General features: G+C 38.6%; 1 protein-coding gene across 1 annotated transcript; it reads left to right on the forward strand.

Annotated features, from left to right (window-relative positions):
* The first annotated feature begins 1,145 nt into the window (after positions 1–1,145).
* On the forward strand, positions 1,146–1,883 carry LOC102668355 (uncharacterized). Its single transcript, XM_006575861.1, has one exon. It carries the CDS (start codon positions 1,146–1,148, stop codon positions 1,881–1,883), a length of 738 nt encoding a protein of 245 aa, XP_006575924.1.
* The last annotated feature ends 12,823 nt before the right edge of the window (positions 1,884–14,706 follow it).

A 14,706-nucleotide genomic window follows, 5' to 3' on the forward strand; every position in this document is an offset into this window, starting at 1 on the left:
GAGCTTAGCACAATGTCGCGGATTCAGAGCCTATTTAAAGCTTGTCTTGTGCAGAATTAGGATACAGAGGGCACAAAATTTTTAACAACAATTCCAAAGCACACCATAATGCCTATTTTTCGAGGAAAGAGCTTTGGAGGCAGCAAGAGGAGCAGCTTTTGCAGAGAGACCTAGGTTTTGTAATTAGAGAGAGATTAGTGAGTTGTAGAATAATTGTGAGATGCTGAGAAGAGGAGTAGGGATCCCTCTTCTTGTTTAAGGAATAATTATTCTATACTCTTAATCTCATTTGTGTTAGGGTTTTTCTGTATGGCTGGCTAAACACTCTTGTTGGGAATTTCTATGGAACAGCTGATGTAATTACTTTAATATCTAATTGATTGTGTTTCCTATGTTCAATGCTTCTTTCAATGCTTAATTTCTACATGCTCTTGGTCTGATCACCCATTTGTATGTCTAGTTAGGTCACTTTAGCATTGAGAAATGTACTGTTGCCTTAGAACTTGATAGAAGCAAGATTGAAACTTACTCCAACAAGAGGGATCTGAGGATTAAGTTTTAGTTTTCTTAATATGCTGTGATGATAATCTGTTTAATTTAAGCCTAGTCAAACAAGAGGGATTTGAGGACAAAGCTTAGGTTAAATTTGTCTACACTTACGTAAGCTGTTTAAGCTGAGCCTAGTCCAACAAGAGGGATCTGACGACGAAGCTCAGTTTAAATTAGTCTAAACCTACAAGGGCTGCTTAAGTTAAGCCTAGTCCGACAAGAGGGATCTGGGGACGAAGCTTGAGTTAAGCTAGCCTAATGAGGGATCGTGGTTTAGTACTTTAGGCTACAACATAGAACATGAAAGCATGATTGATTAGAGAAATATCCTTTTATGCATCAACTTGTTTGTTAGAGAGACTCAACACTTTTACCTATTGTTGTCAATCTTCCTTACTTGCATTTTTACTATTTTTAGCTTTGACTTAGTTTAATTCTGTTCTAAACCATCCATTATCAATGTTTTTTTCTACAATGACTTATTTTTGAATTTAACCTTGTCTAATACTAGTTCCCTGAGTTCGATACTCGGATTCATCCGTTTTAATTTTAAATACTTGACGATCCGGTGCCCTTTCCGGCGAATTGGATTTCCCATGAACATATTGGTACCCTCCCGGAAAGATAAAGAGCGTCATTTGGCCAAATTTCTTGATATCTTCAAGAAATTGGAAATTCCTTTGCCTTTTGGAGAAGCACTTCAGCAAATGCCCCTCTATGCCAAATTTTTGAAGGATACGCTAACCAAGAAGAACTGGTACATCCATAATGACAAAATTGTTGTGGAGGGTAACTGTAGTGCTGTCATTCAAGGTATCCTTCCACCCAAGCACAAAGATCCTGGAGTTGTCACGATACCGTGTTCTATCAGCGAGGTTGCTGTAGGCAAATCTCTCACAGATCTGGGAGCTAGTATCAACTTAATGCCTCTCTCCATGTGCCGACAACTTGGAGAGCTGGAAATAATGCCCACACGCATGACCCTCCTGTTAGCTGACCGCTCCATCACAAGGCCATATAGAGCCATTGAAGATGTTTTGGTGAAGGTTAAGCACCTTATATTTCCAGCTGATTTCGTTGTCATAGATATAGAAGAGGATGCTAACATTCCTCTCATTCTTGGCCGCCCATTCATGTCTACTACAAGCTGCGTGGTAGACATGGGAAAGAAGATGCTGCAAATGGGCATAGAAGATGAGAAGATCAACTTTTATTTGTCCCATGAGGACAAAGATCCACCTAGCCAAAATGTCTGGCTGAAAGTGCATGTGATGGAGGAAAGGAGACCTAAGAAGAAGGTCCTTGAAGTAGGAACCTTGTTAGATCCTGGATAACAGGATGATGCGTCAAGCTAGTGACGTTAAAAGAGTGATTACTGGGAGCCAACCCAACTTTTCTTTCCCTTTTCTCTTTTTCATTCTTATCTCTTGCATGTAGTTAGGATAATTGCTTGTGATTGTGATTAATTATCAGCTTGTTTGGTAATGAACAAGGGGTTTTAATCTTGTGTGAAGAGATAGATAGAAAAAGACTTAGCAAATTTTTTGTAATTTTCTATCCGCTAAGTGCAGACCTTGCGCTAAGCACCCAGTCTTCACACGATAAGCCCGAGTTTGCTCGCGCTAAGCGCACAGACCCTTGATTGGTTGGCTGAATAGTTCAGCTAAGCGCCCATCACTGCGCTAAGCCCAACATCATTGTAATTGAACCTTAATCAATGGGCTTAGCATGGATGATGTGCTAAGCGCCACTTCTCCTTTGGAAAATTTCATTGTTGGAGCGCTAAACGCGCTGTCCTGCGCTAAGCCCCAGATCCATTCTGGAATTTGAGCTTTCAAGTTGGGCATAGCGGGGCAGGTGTTGGATCAAGTGGCCTTGGAATAATTAAGAAGGGGGGGGTTGAATTAATTATTAATGAACCTTTACTAATTAAAAATCTACCCTTCTTAGGCTTTTACTATAATGTTAAGAAAGTAAAGAACAAAAATATAAACTTAACCAAAAGTAAAAGCGATAATTAAAGTGCACAACGGAAATTAAAGAGTGTAGGGAAGAAGAAGACAAACACAAGAGTTTTATACTGGTTCGGCAACAACCCGTGCCTACATCCAGTCCCCAAGCGACCTGCGGTCCTTAAGATTTCTTTTCAACCTTGTAAAGTCCTTTACAAGCAAAGATCCACAAGGGATGTACCCTCCCTTGTTCTCTTTGAACAACCTAGTGGATGTACCCTCCACTAGAACTGATCCACAAGAGATGTACCCTCTCTTGTTCTCAGTTACAACAACCCAAGTAGATGTACCCTCTACTTGTACCACAAAGGATGCACCCACCCTCCAATGTGTTAAGACAAAGTTCTCAAGCGGTTAGTCCTTCGAAACTTTGTGAAGGGGGAAACAAAAGAATTCTCAGGCGGTTAGTCCTTTGAAATCTTTTGTTTATGGGAAAGGGAAGAATCAAAAGAATTCTCAGATTATGTCATTTTGAATTCTTTGACAAGGGAGAAGGAAGACACAAAAGAATTCAGGCGGTTAGTCCTTTGTTCTTTGGAAAAGGGAGAAGACAGACACAAAAAGAATTCAGACGGTTAGTCCTTGGCGAATTATTTTTGGCAAAGGGAGAAGGGAATGAAAAAGATGAATAGCACACTTTTGTTTTCAAGGTTTGGAAAACCAGAAAACTTTAGAAAGCTTTTTGCAAAGGAAGAAGAAGAAGAAGTTCAAAGAGACTGGTAATCGATTACCAAATCCTTGTAATCGATTACACAAAGCTTTTTATGAAAGGATGTGACTCTTCACAATTCAATTTGAATTCCATCGTTCAAATGCACTGGTAATCAATTACCAATATCTTGTAATCGATTACACCATTTTTAAATCAATTGGAACATTGTAAATTCAGTTAAAAGCTTTTGAAATCAAACTTTGCCACTAGTAATCGATTACAGGAAACTGGTAATCGATTACTAGAGAGTAAAAACCCTGGTAACTTAGAAAATTTTGTGAAAATCTCTTTTGAAAAACAAAACTGTGCTATGTTGTTTTTTGAAAAATCTTTTCAATACTTCCCATGTGAAGTCTTCTTGATTTCTTCTCTTGAAACTTGAATTCATCTTTTCTTGAATCTTGAAATCAAACTTCTCTTGATTCTTGAATTTGTTCTTGATTTAATCTTGAAATCATTCTTTGGGCTTTTTGTCAACATCTTTGTCATTATCAAAACTTCTTGAATCAACTTGATTCATCATCATGAAGCTTGCTTCTACAGCAAGATGCGCTAAGAACCAATCTCTTACTATTTTTTAATTCTTGGAAGTGCGCTTAGCGCACCTATTGCACTAAGCCTGAACTACTCTCTGTAAGTTGAAGCTTGATTGCACGCTAAGACTCACGTCTCAGGCTAAACGCATATTGTAGAAAATTTTGTGTTGTAGAAAGCACTAAGCACAACCTATTGCGCTAAGCCCCAGATGCTCACTGGAATTTGAAACTTCAAGTTGGGCTTAGTGCGAGGTTTGGCCAAGCACTCGGGATTTTAAACGCAAACATCACGTGACACGCTAAGTGCAGCTGTGCGCTAAGCGCGCCATACAAATTTCAGTTTTTAAAAACCAAAGGCTGAGGCACTTGGGTGTTACCTAAAAATCATTTGCCTCTGCCTTTGCTTACCCTGAGCATTTGTGCATTTCCGCTGTGTGTTGAAACTAACTACCTGCTCTGTTCTTGCTTCATTCTGCATTACAATCACAATCCAAGTAAGTGAGTACATTTTCAATTTCATTTTCATCCTTCAAACCATAGGATAGATGATTTCTTGCTTTCTTAGTTAGTAATGTTGTTAAGTTATGGTTTTTAGTTTTAGGGTTAGACATTCTAGGATTTTAGGTAACTTAGAAGCCCATTAGGGGCAATGTGGCTAAAAGGGGTGAAGACCCCTGTGTTTCTATTTGGAAATCGCGATGAACGCACTAAGCGCGCCTGTTCATCACAACTGTTAAAATTTTGGATTTCCAAATGATCGCGCTAAGTGGACCATGTCGCGCTAGGCACGTTCATCCCTTCTGATGAACGAAAGTTATGAACACGCTAAGCTCATTTGTGTGCTAAGCGGGCCTAGTGTTCAGACATTGAGATCTTTGAAATTTTTGTTCAGCGTTAAGCCTGACCTGTCAGGCTAAGCGCCACTATGCTTCTGTTAGTTAGTCCTTTGAATAAGGCTAAGCGCAGCTGCTGTGCTAAGCCCCTATGTCGAGGAGGTTAAGCTAAGCATGCCTTGCTGCTCTAAGGTCAACTCTCTCACTGTTTTTGAGTTTTTGTAGTTAGGCTAAGCGCACCCTATGCGCTAAGCCTGAGTGTCATTATGGTGAGGCTGAGCTAAGTGCGCCATGCTGCACTAAGCCCAGACTCTCTTCTATTTTGAAAATTGTAAACTTAGGCTAAGCCCAGCATGCTACGCTAAGCCTAATCTACAGAAAAATATTTTGTGTCTTTAGGCTAAGCGCGAGTCTGCTGCGCTTAGCCCACGAGTAAAATTTTATAAGGCGCGCTAAGCCCAGCCTTCTGTGCTAAGCGCCCAGTCAAAATTTTAGTCTTATTTTTTGTTTTGTTGAGAATAAGCCTTGTTTAATCTTATGTTTTGTTCTAATTATTTTGCAGATGGCATCTAAGAAAAGGAAGGCTCCTTCTACACCTTCCTAAGTTAGATATGACCGGTCTAGGTTCACCTTTGAAGAAGCCTGGGAGAGGTATTGATCGAGGTCGTACCCGAATCAAATAAACATTAAAAATGCAGTATCTAGGAAGTGATCCTAGGTCGTTTCCCAACGAGCAATGGTCAACCAAACGTTCATAATAGATAGTAATAAAACAGTAACGAATTGGGGGGGGGTTGTTTACTTGTGTAAATTAAACAGCAAATAGATGCGAATTATAAAATATCAAAATTAAAACATGTTGCTTCCCCTTGATTCACAAGCAAGTCTCTTATCCTTGGTTACGAGAGTTTATCCTTTATCAGTTCAACCACTTAATCCAACCCTAAATTAAATTACTAAGCGAAATTTAACATAAGGCATTCATTATGTGATTAAGCAACACATACACCAATTAATCATAAACGATCATGAAGCATGAACGTAAATTAAGCGCAGAGACAATTAATCAAGCACTAAGCATGCATGAATTAATAGCAACAATTTCAGAGTAATTAGTGAAGAGGAAAAACTGAACAGAATTTAATAGTAATAATAAAACCTCAAAGAGAACTGTGCTTTATCCTCAAGAGAAAACAACGTTGTAGACTTAGCCTTGCATTAATCAATAGAGAACGAAATTATAGATTGAAGAACGAAATTTTATTGCTGAAATAAAAAGTAAAAACTGGAATTGCAAAACGAAAAGGTGTCTAAAAGAAGAAAAGCCTAAAACTAAAAAAGAAAACAGGAGAGAGAGAGAGAAGAGCCTAAACTAGAACCTTGGTGCTGTTATATAGTTTTCAGCCCCAAAGCTTACAAATCTGTTTTAAGTCCAAGCCCATAAATAAAATAAAATGTAGACAAGATAAGATAAGATAAAATAAAATCTAGATGAAATAAAATCTAAATAAGATAAGATAAGATCTAGATGAAATAATATCTAGATTAGATAAAATCTAGATAAGATAAGATTTGATAAAATTGTTTGCTTTCTTAAAGTCCAAGCCTAATTCTGGATTCAAGCTCAATTGCTTATAATTCTCCTGAAATTAAATTAAAAACACAAAATTAGTCCAATAGGCCCAAATGATAAAACTGCATAATTAATTTGACAATTAAGACTAATCAGTAATTAAAATGGTGCAAAAAGGGTTAAGAAATAGGAGAAAATAATGGCACATAAGGTATACTGATATAATTGTACCAAGGAAGCTGTTACCAGAACGAAATATGGTAATCTACCACACAAAGTTCGATGACTTTAAAGAGGAACTAATGAGAAGACACTGGGACGAAGAGCTCACAAGCTTTGATGAAGGCAGCATCAATGTTACCATAGTAAAAGAATTCTATGCAAACCTCTACGACCCAGAAGACAAGTCACCTAAGTAGTTACGGGTCAGGGGTCATCTAATTAAATTTGATGAAGATACTTTGAATAATTTTTTGAAGACCCCAGTTATTGTAGAAGAGAGGGAGAATTTATGTGCTTATTCGAGATTTGCACTCCTGAGACCTGATCCTTAAGAGTTATCTGCTAAGCTCTGTATCCCAGGGAGGGGATTTGAGCTGAATGTTGATGGTCTCCCCTTCAAGATCTTAAGGAAGAACATGACTACTCTCACTCGGACATGGAACGTTCTTTCTTATTATAACTTGGTCCCAACCTCCCATACTTTTGACATCACATTGGAAAGGGCCATGTTAATCTATGGCATCATCATGAAGATGGATATGAATATGGGGTACCACATCTCACACCAAATCTCTATTACTACACAACACAATTGCTCTAGACTTGGATTCCCAGCCTTGATCACAGCTCTATGCAAGGCTAGAGGAGTCCAATCAGATTCTAGATCCCTAGAGAGCCTGAGCCCTGCCATTAACTTGGCATACATTAAGAAGAACTGTTGGAATCTATATGATCCAACAATGACATTCAGAGGGCCAAGGAAGGCCAGGGGTAGAAGATTAGAGACCCCCACTACTACAGTAGTGCCAGACACTTCAGCTCCTTCTTCATCCACCTTGCCTACTCCTACAGCCCCATCTACTTCTGCTTCACCATCCACTTCACAACTTCCTATATAGATACCAACTGCTTCTGCATCAGATTTTACATTTTCTCCTAAGATGCTCCATTCTATGCTTTAGAGCCTCCATAGAGGGTAGGTAATCCTTATGCAGAGTTTTCAGAGCCTCGGCCTACCTTTCATCATGACTATGAAGGAGTTTCAGACTCAGGTGGCCTGGCCAGGAGTCTAGCCTTTTCCTGTTGGAGGGGGTGGGGCATCCACAGCCCAGGATCCTGAATATGATGAGCCTAAGGAACACACAGAGGAGCTAGTTCCAATTGTAGAGGATGAGCTCACTCCTCTCCCCGATCCTTTTTCATTTGTTGCAGATATACCTATGGTTCAGGAGGAGGAAACTTCTCCAGATCCCATGCCAGAGCCATCCCCTGCACCAGCTCCTGAGGAGACCTAGCCAGCAGTAACAGTTTTTGGAGCCTGAGCCCACCATTCAGGATTCATTAGCAGCTCCAGTACTATAACTGAATGAAGATCAGCCACAAGAGGAACAGGACATTTAAATTCTGTTTTTTTTTTTTAAATTTTGCAAATTATGAAGACTTTAGTTTATCAGTATTTAGTTTGATTTATGTTTCAGTTGTTTTAATTTCAGTCATTGAGTTTGCTTGTACAAAAAGCTTGCTTGAACAGTGAATTGATTGAATCATGCTTTAGTGGCTTCTTTGTTATGAAGTGAGTGTTTGTGAATGAAATGAATGAGAGTTGTATGAATTGAGTGGAGTGGAATAATTAGAGGTTTATTTTGATCAAGCATGCATCCACTAGAAGAGAAAGAACATGTGATTAGAACTTTGACTGAAAATGTTAGTCAGTTTGTCAGATTGATTGTGAAGGAATGCATTGACCATATCCCGGTGATAGTGTCATCCATAAATTTTGAGAGAAACGACTATCATTTAGTATTGATTTTTGCATGAATCTCTGAAGTATGGAATGAATGCATGAAATTGAGGATGATGAAGGCCATGTTTGATTGTGATAGCCACTTAGCCAAAAAGTTGACCACGTGCTTGAATGATTTATCCCTTGCACCCAATTTGAGCTGAATGAATTATTGATTGATTGAACCTAGAGCCTATACAGCGTTATCTCCCGCTACCTTGTCTTAGGTTGTAGGAAAGCATCATCCACAGGAAGCTTGGTTCAAAGCAAATTTGTCCCAAATTTGGGGGAGACGCTGTGTAAGAATTGTAATGGTCAAAGTAAATAGCATACACACACTATTTTTGTATATACTCATACTGTTTCTGTATATATGTAAAAAAAACTATAAATATGGATCAAACTAAAAAGTGTGTATGTTGTAATTCCATGAATGAAAGCTGAGTGCCTAAAAAAGGCAAGTATTGGGGGTGGGAATGAATGAAAAAGTGAAGGTTTATCTATGGATGAATGCTCTCCTAGAACTTAAGCTTTTGAATCCTAAAAAACCAAGATTTGTTGGCAGCCTAAACCCATTACAAGCCTAGAAGTCCTTTGGATTCATTTTGTGTGTTTATTTCTGTATGGTATGAGATGAAATGCAAAGGTTGGGACTTGTGTTAGTTCTTTATAATTGAGCTTAAACACTTGAGCTTGAGTGAAACAATGACTGGGAGGCTTTTGTTGATGATCCTTCCTTGATATTTGTCATTCTCACTAGTTTATTTCAGTTGTGACTCTAATTGCGTATGTTCCTATCTATGAAAAAACTGCATGTTTGTGAAAAGCAATTGATTTTCATGATATTCAGTTCATATGGTTGACTTTTTTTTCTGTGAAGCAAACACCATTTTTGATTGACCATTGAAATTTTTCACTTGAGGACGAGTGAACTATTCTTTCTTTGCCTGAGGACAAGCAAAACTGTAAATTTGGGGGAGTTTGTTAGTCGTCTTATACGACCAACTTTTGTATAGAAATCATTTTCCAAAACTTGTATAGTTCCCTAATTTATGCTTATTTTGTAGTAATTTGTAAATAAATCTTGTTTTATTGTTAAAGCTGTCTCTAGAATACTTTCCATTGGAATTAATGATGAAATCTGTTCAATTTTAGGTTAAAAGAGGCTAAATCTTGAAGTGCTAAAAGTGGTAGTTGCGCTCAGCTCACCATTTGGGCTCAGCGTGCATCTAGCGCTAAGCGCAGCTTCAATGCACTTAGTGTGACAGAAGAATCTAGCAGAGCATCAGTATCAAGGCTGCATGCTAAGCGCGAGATCAGCGTGCTAAGCGCAGAGGTTGTCTTCAGCCAGGCTCAGCACATGACTGGCGCTAAGCATAAATCCACTTGCTCATGCAAAGCGCAAGGGTGGCGCTAAGCGCAACGTCTCGGATTAGGGGACAAAGGGCAAAAAATTTTTAACAACAATTTCAGAGCACACCACAGTGCCTATTTTTCGAGGAAAGAGCTCTGGAGGCAGCAAGAGGAGCAACTTTTGTAGAGAGACCTAGGTTTTGTAATTAGAGAGAGATTAGTGAGTTGTAGAATGATTGTGAGATGCTGAGAAGAGGAGTAGGGATCCCTGTTTTTGTGTAAGGAACAATTATTCTATACTCTTAATCTCATTTGTGTTAGGGTTTTTCTATATGGTTGGCTAAACACTCTTGTTGCGAATTTCTAAGGAACAACTGATGTAATTTCGGTTTGCCGGAAAGCGCATCGGATCATCAAGTATTTAAAATCAAAACGGATGAATCTGAGTATCGAACTCAGGGAACTAGTCTAAGACAAGGTTAAATTCAGAAATAAGGCATTGTCGAAAGAAACATTGATATTTGATGATTTAAAACAGGATTGAACTAAGTCTGGGCTAAAAATAGTAAAAATGCAAGTAAATAAAATTGACAGCAGTAGGTAGAAATGTTGGGTCTTTCTAACAGACCAGCTAATGCATATAAAGATGTTTCTCTAATCAATCATGCTTTTGTGTTCTATGCTCTAGCCTAAATTACTAAACCTCAATCCCTAGTTAGACTGAATCAATCCAAGCTTTGTCCTCAGATCCCTCTTGTTGGACTAGGCTCAATTTAGATAGCCCTCCTAGGTTTAGACTAACTTAAACTAAGCTTCATCCTCAGATCCCTCTTGTTGGACTAGACTTGCTTAAATATCTTACAAAATTTTAGACTAATTTAGCCTGAGCTTTGTTCTCATATCCCTCTTGTTGGACTAGACTTAGACCAAACAACATTATTGTAATAGCATATCTAAAACCAAAACTTAATCCGTAGATCCCTCTTGTAAGACTAAGTTTCAATTCTGCTTCATTCAAGTTCTAAGGAAACAATACATTTTCCAATGTTAAAATCACCTAACTAGGCACACAAATGGTTGATCAGACCAAGAGCATATTGAATTTGAGCACTGAAAGAAGCATTGAACACAAGAAACACAATCAATTAGATATTAAAATTATTACATCAACTGTTCATTAGAAATCCTAAATAAGGGTGTTTAGCCAGCCATTATAGAAGAAACCCTAACAATAATGAGCTTACAAAACCTAGGTATCTCTACAAAAGCTGCTCCTCTTGCTGCCTCCAGAGCTCTTTTCCCGAAATAGGCATTGTGGTGTCCTGTGGAATTTTGTGCCCTGGGTATTATAAAAGTTGTACCCTAATTCTGCATAAGACAAACTTTAAATAGGCTCTGAATTCGTGATGTTGCACTTAGCGCAAGTAAGTGGATTTGAGCTTAGCGCCAAGCGTGCGCTGAGCGTGGCTGAAGACAACTGCTGCGCTTAGCGCACTGATCTCGTGCTTAGCGTGCGGCCTTGAAATTGATGCTCTGTCAGATTCTTCTGTCACGCTAAGCGCGCTGAAGTTGCGCTTAGCAGTGGATGCGCGCTTAGCCTAGTGATGAGCTAAGCTCAACTATCACTTGTAGCAATTCATCAGCCAGCTGTTGTTTCAATCCCTCCACCTTCTGATCAGCTTTACTTTCCTCCGCTTGTATCGCCATTTTGCTTCTAGTCATCACAACTTTACACTCTTCTTTCGGATTTTTCTCTGTGTTTGCTATAAAGCTGTTTGACGGTCTTTCAGCTAATTGCTTTGCAAGCTGGCCCACCTGGACTTCCAAATTCTTAATTGCAGACTTAGTGCTCTTTTGATTAGACATTGACACTTGCATGAATTAAGCTAGAGTCCCTTGCATGAATTGAGCCAGAGTCTCTTTTGATTAGACATTGACAACCTGGTCTCTGTTGAATTGGTTACCAGGGTGATTTTACCACTATCTCTATTGTTCATACTACTGGTTGTTCTAAAATCCTGGGAATCCACTTGTATTGAATCTTCCTCTGGGTTGATTCCTCATATAATTGACTTCATGTGGAATTTGTTCTTCATTAGGGATACAACATCCAGATTCATGAGCTCCACCGTAAATTATACATCCTGCAACCTGCAAAATAGAAGAATATGAAGTTTGTGTAGAATGAAGCTGAGTTGGCAACTTACTTAGTGTTTCTATTAGTGTCTTAGTTTCTTGGATAGCAACTTGTTTTGTGCCAACAGAGCATTGTATGAGGTTAGCTCCAATAAACTCTTATTGGTGGGAATATGGGCTTGGTCTCACAAAATGGCTATGTCACTAGCAGCCAGGCTTTCAATTAAGTCCATTGCTTCGTCAGGGGTCTTCATTTTGATCTTACCCCATCTGAAGCATCCAAGAGCTGCTTAGATTGTGGTCTCAACCCATCTATGAATATGTTGAGTTGTATTGGTTCTGAAAAACCGTGAGTGGGAGTCTTCCATAATAAACCTCTGAATCTTTCAAGTGCCTCACTCAACGATTCATCTGGAACTGGTGGAATGAAGAGATGGTAGCTTTTCCTTTTGCAGTCTTCGATTCAGGGAAGTACTTCTTTAAGAACTTTTCTACCACTTCATCCCATGACTTCAGACTGTCTCCTTTAAAAGAATGAAGCCATCTCTTAGCTTATCCAGATAAAGAAAATGAGAACAGACTCAACCGAATTGCATCCGCAAGTACACCTACCAACCTAATAGTATTGCATATCTCTATATAGGTGGCTAGGTGAGCATAAGGGTCTTCATTGGGTAGACCATGAAACAAATTATTTTGAATCAGCTATATCAAAGAAGGAGGATATGTAATTGTCTGAACTTGAACTTCTGGCTGTGCAATACTAGTGAAAAATTGTGGCACAATAGAACTTGAATAATCCTTCAGGGTTACTCTTCTTGGCTCTTCATCCATGATTATATCTTCAACTGGTTCTATATGAGAATGCCCAACAATAGGAAAACTAGAAGATGCCTCGGAAGATCGAGGTTCTTCTTTTGGAGTTGCTGCTGCTTCTAAATCCTGCAAAAATTTTCTGATTCTCTCTGAATTACGCCTTCTACAGGTAGCGTTAATCTCCAAATCAATTGGAATCAAATCACCTGCAGTAGATCTTCTTTACATACAAGAAAACAGAACAACAATTATCCAGTTCAAAAGAATAATGAATGTACGGTAACTAAAGTATGAACATAAAGAATCAATGAATGAAAGAGAAAAATATAAAGCAATGTCGTAAAAGTGAACTAAAATCTACTTAAATCTAGTTCCCCGGCAACGGCGCCATAAATACTTTGGTAGATTTCCCTTGCAGTTACTTTTTGGTCCACTTTTCTTATACAAATATGTTCAAGGGAAATCCGGTTTTCCGGAAAGCGCATCGGATCATCAAGTATTTAAAATTAAAACGAATGAATCCGAGTATCGAACTCAGGGAATTAGTCTAAGACAGGGTTAAATTCAGAAATAAGACATTGTTGAAAGAAACATTGATAATTGATGATTTAAAATATGATTAAACTAAGTCTTGGCTAAAAACAATAAAAATGCAAGTAAATAAAATTGACAACAATAGGTAGAAATGTTGGGTCTTTCTAACAGACCAGCTAATGCATATAAAGATGTTTCTCTAATCAATCATGCTTTTGTGTTCTATGCTCTAGCCTAAATTACTAAACCTCAATCCCTAGTTAGACTGAATCAATCCAAGCTTTGTCCTCAGATCCCTCTTGTTGGACTAGACTTGCTTAAATATCTTACAAAATTTTAGACTAATTTAGCCTGAGCTTTGTTCTCAGATCCCTCTTGTTGGAGTAGACTAAGACCAAACAACAATATTGTAACAACATATCTAAAGCCAAAACTTAATCTGCAGATCCCTCTTATAAGACTAAGTTTCAATTCTGCTGCATTCAAGTTCTAAGTCAATAATACATTTCCCAATGTTAAAATCACCTAACTAGGCACACAAATGGTTGATCAGACCAAGAGCATACAAAATTTAAGCACTTAAAGATGCATTGAACACAAGAAACACAATCAATTAGATATTAAAATAATTACATCAACTGTTCATTAGAAATCCCCAACAAGGATGTTTAGCCGGCCATTACAGAAGAAACCCTAACAATAATGAGCTTACAAAACCTAGGTATCTCTGCAAAAGCTGCTCCTCTTGCTGCCTCCAGAGCTCTTTTCCCAAAATAGGCATTGTGGTGTCCTGTGGAATTTTGTGCCCTGGGTATTATAAATGCTGTACCCTAATTCTGCACAAGACAGGCTTTAAATAGGGTCTGAATTCGCAATGTTGCGCTTAGTGCCACCCTCATGCTTAGCGTGAGTAAGTGGATTTGAGCTTATCGTCAGGCGTGCGTTGAGCCTGGCTGAAGACAACTGTTGTGCTTAGCGCACTGATCTCGCACTTAGCACGCGGTCTTGAAATTGATGCTCTGCCAAATTCTTCTATCACGCTAAGCGTGCTGAAGTTACGCTTAGCGGTGGATGCACGCTTTGCCCAATAATGAGCTAAGATCAACTGTCACTTGTAGCACTTCATGACTTAGCCTCTTTTTCACCTAAAGTTGCTCATATTTCCTCATTAAATCCAATGGAAATATTCTAGAGACAGTTTTAATCATAAAACAATATTTATTTACAAAATCACTACAAAATAACCATAAATTGGGGAACTATACAAGTTTTGGAAAATGTTTTCTATAAAGAAGTTAGTCGTATGAGATGACTAACATTGGCCTAAACCTAGAGTGTACTTTCCTTTTCTAACTTGGCCTCCACCTCTCATACTTTAGACATCACTTTAGACAAGGCCAGGTTAATTTATGGCATTATTCAGAAGATGGACATGAACCTCGGGTACCTCAACTCGAGTCACACTTCTCTTATTGCTCCGCATGACTCCTCGAGGCTAGGTATTCATGCCCTCATCACTGCCTTTTGCAAGGCCTGAGGAGTCACCTCTGACTCTTTGACTTTCGAGAGCTTGAGCCCAGCCATTAATTTGGCATATGTTAAAATAAATTGTTGGAATCCAGATGACCCTTCGGTCACTTTTTGGGG

This window comes from Glycine max, chromosome 13, assembly GCF_000004515.6.
Source record: "Glycine max cultivar Williams 82 chromosome 13, Glycine_max_v4.0, whole genome shotgun sequence".
NCBI lineage: Eukaryota > Viridiplantae > Streptophyta > Magnoliopsida > Fabales > Fabaceae > Glycine > Glycine max.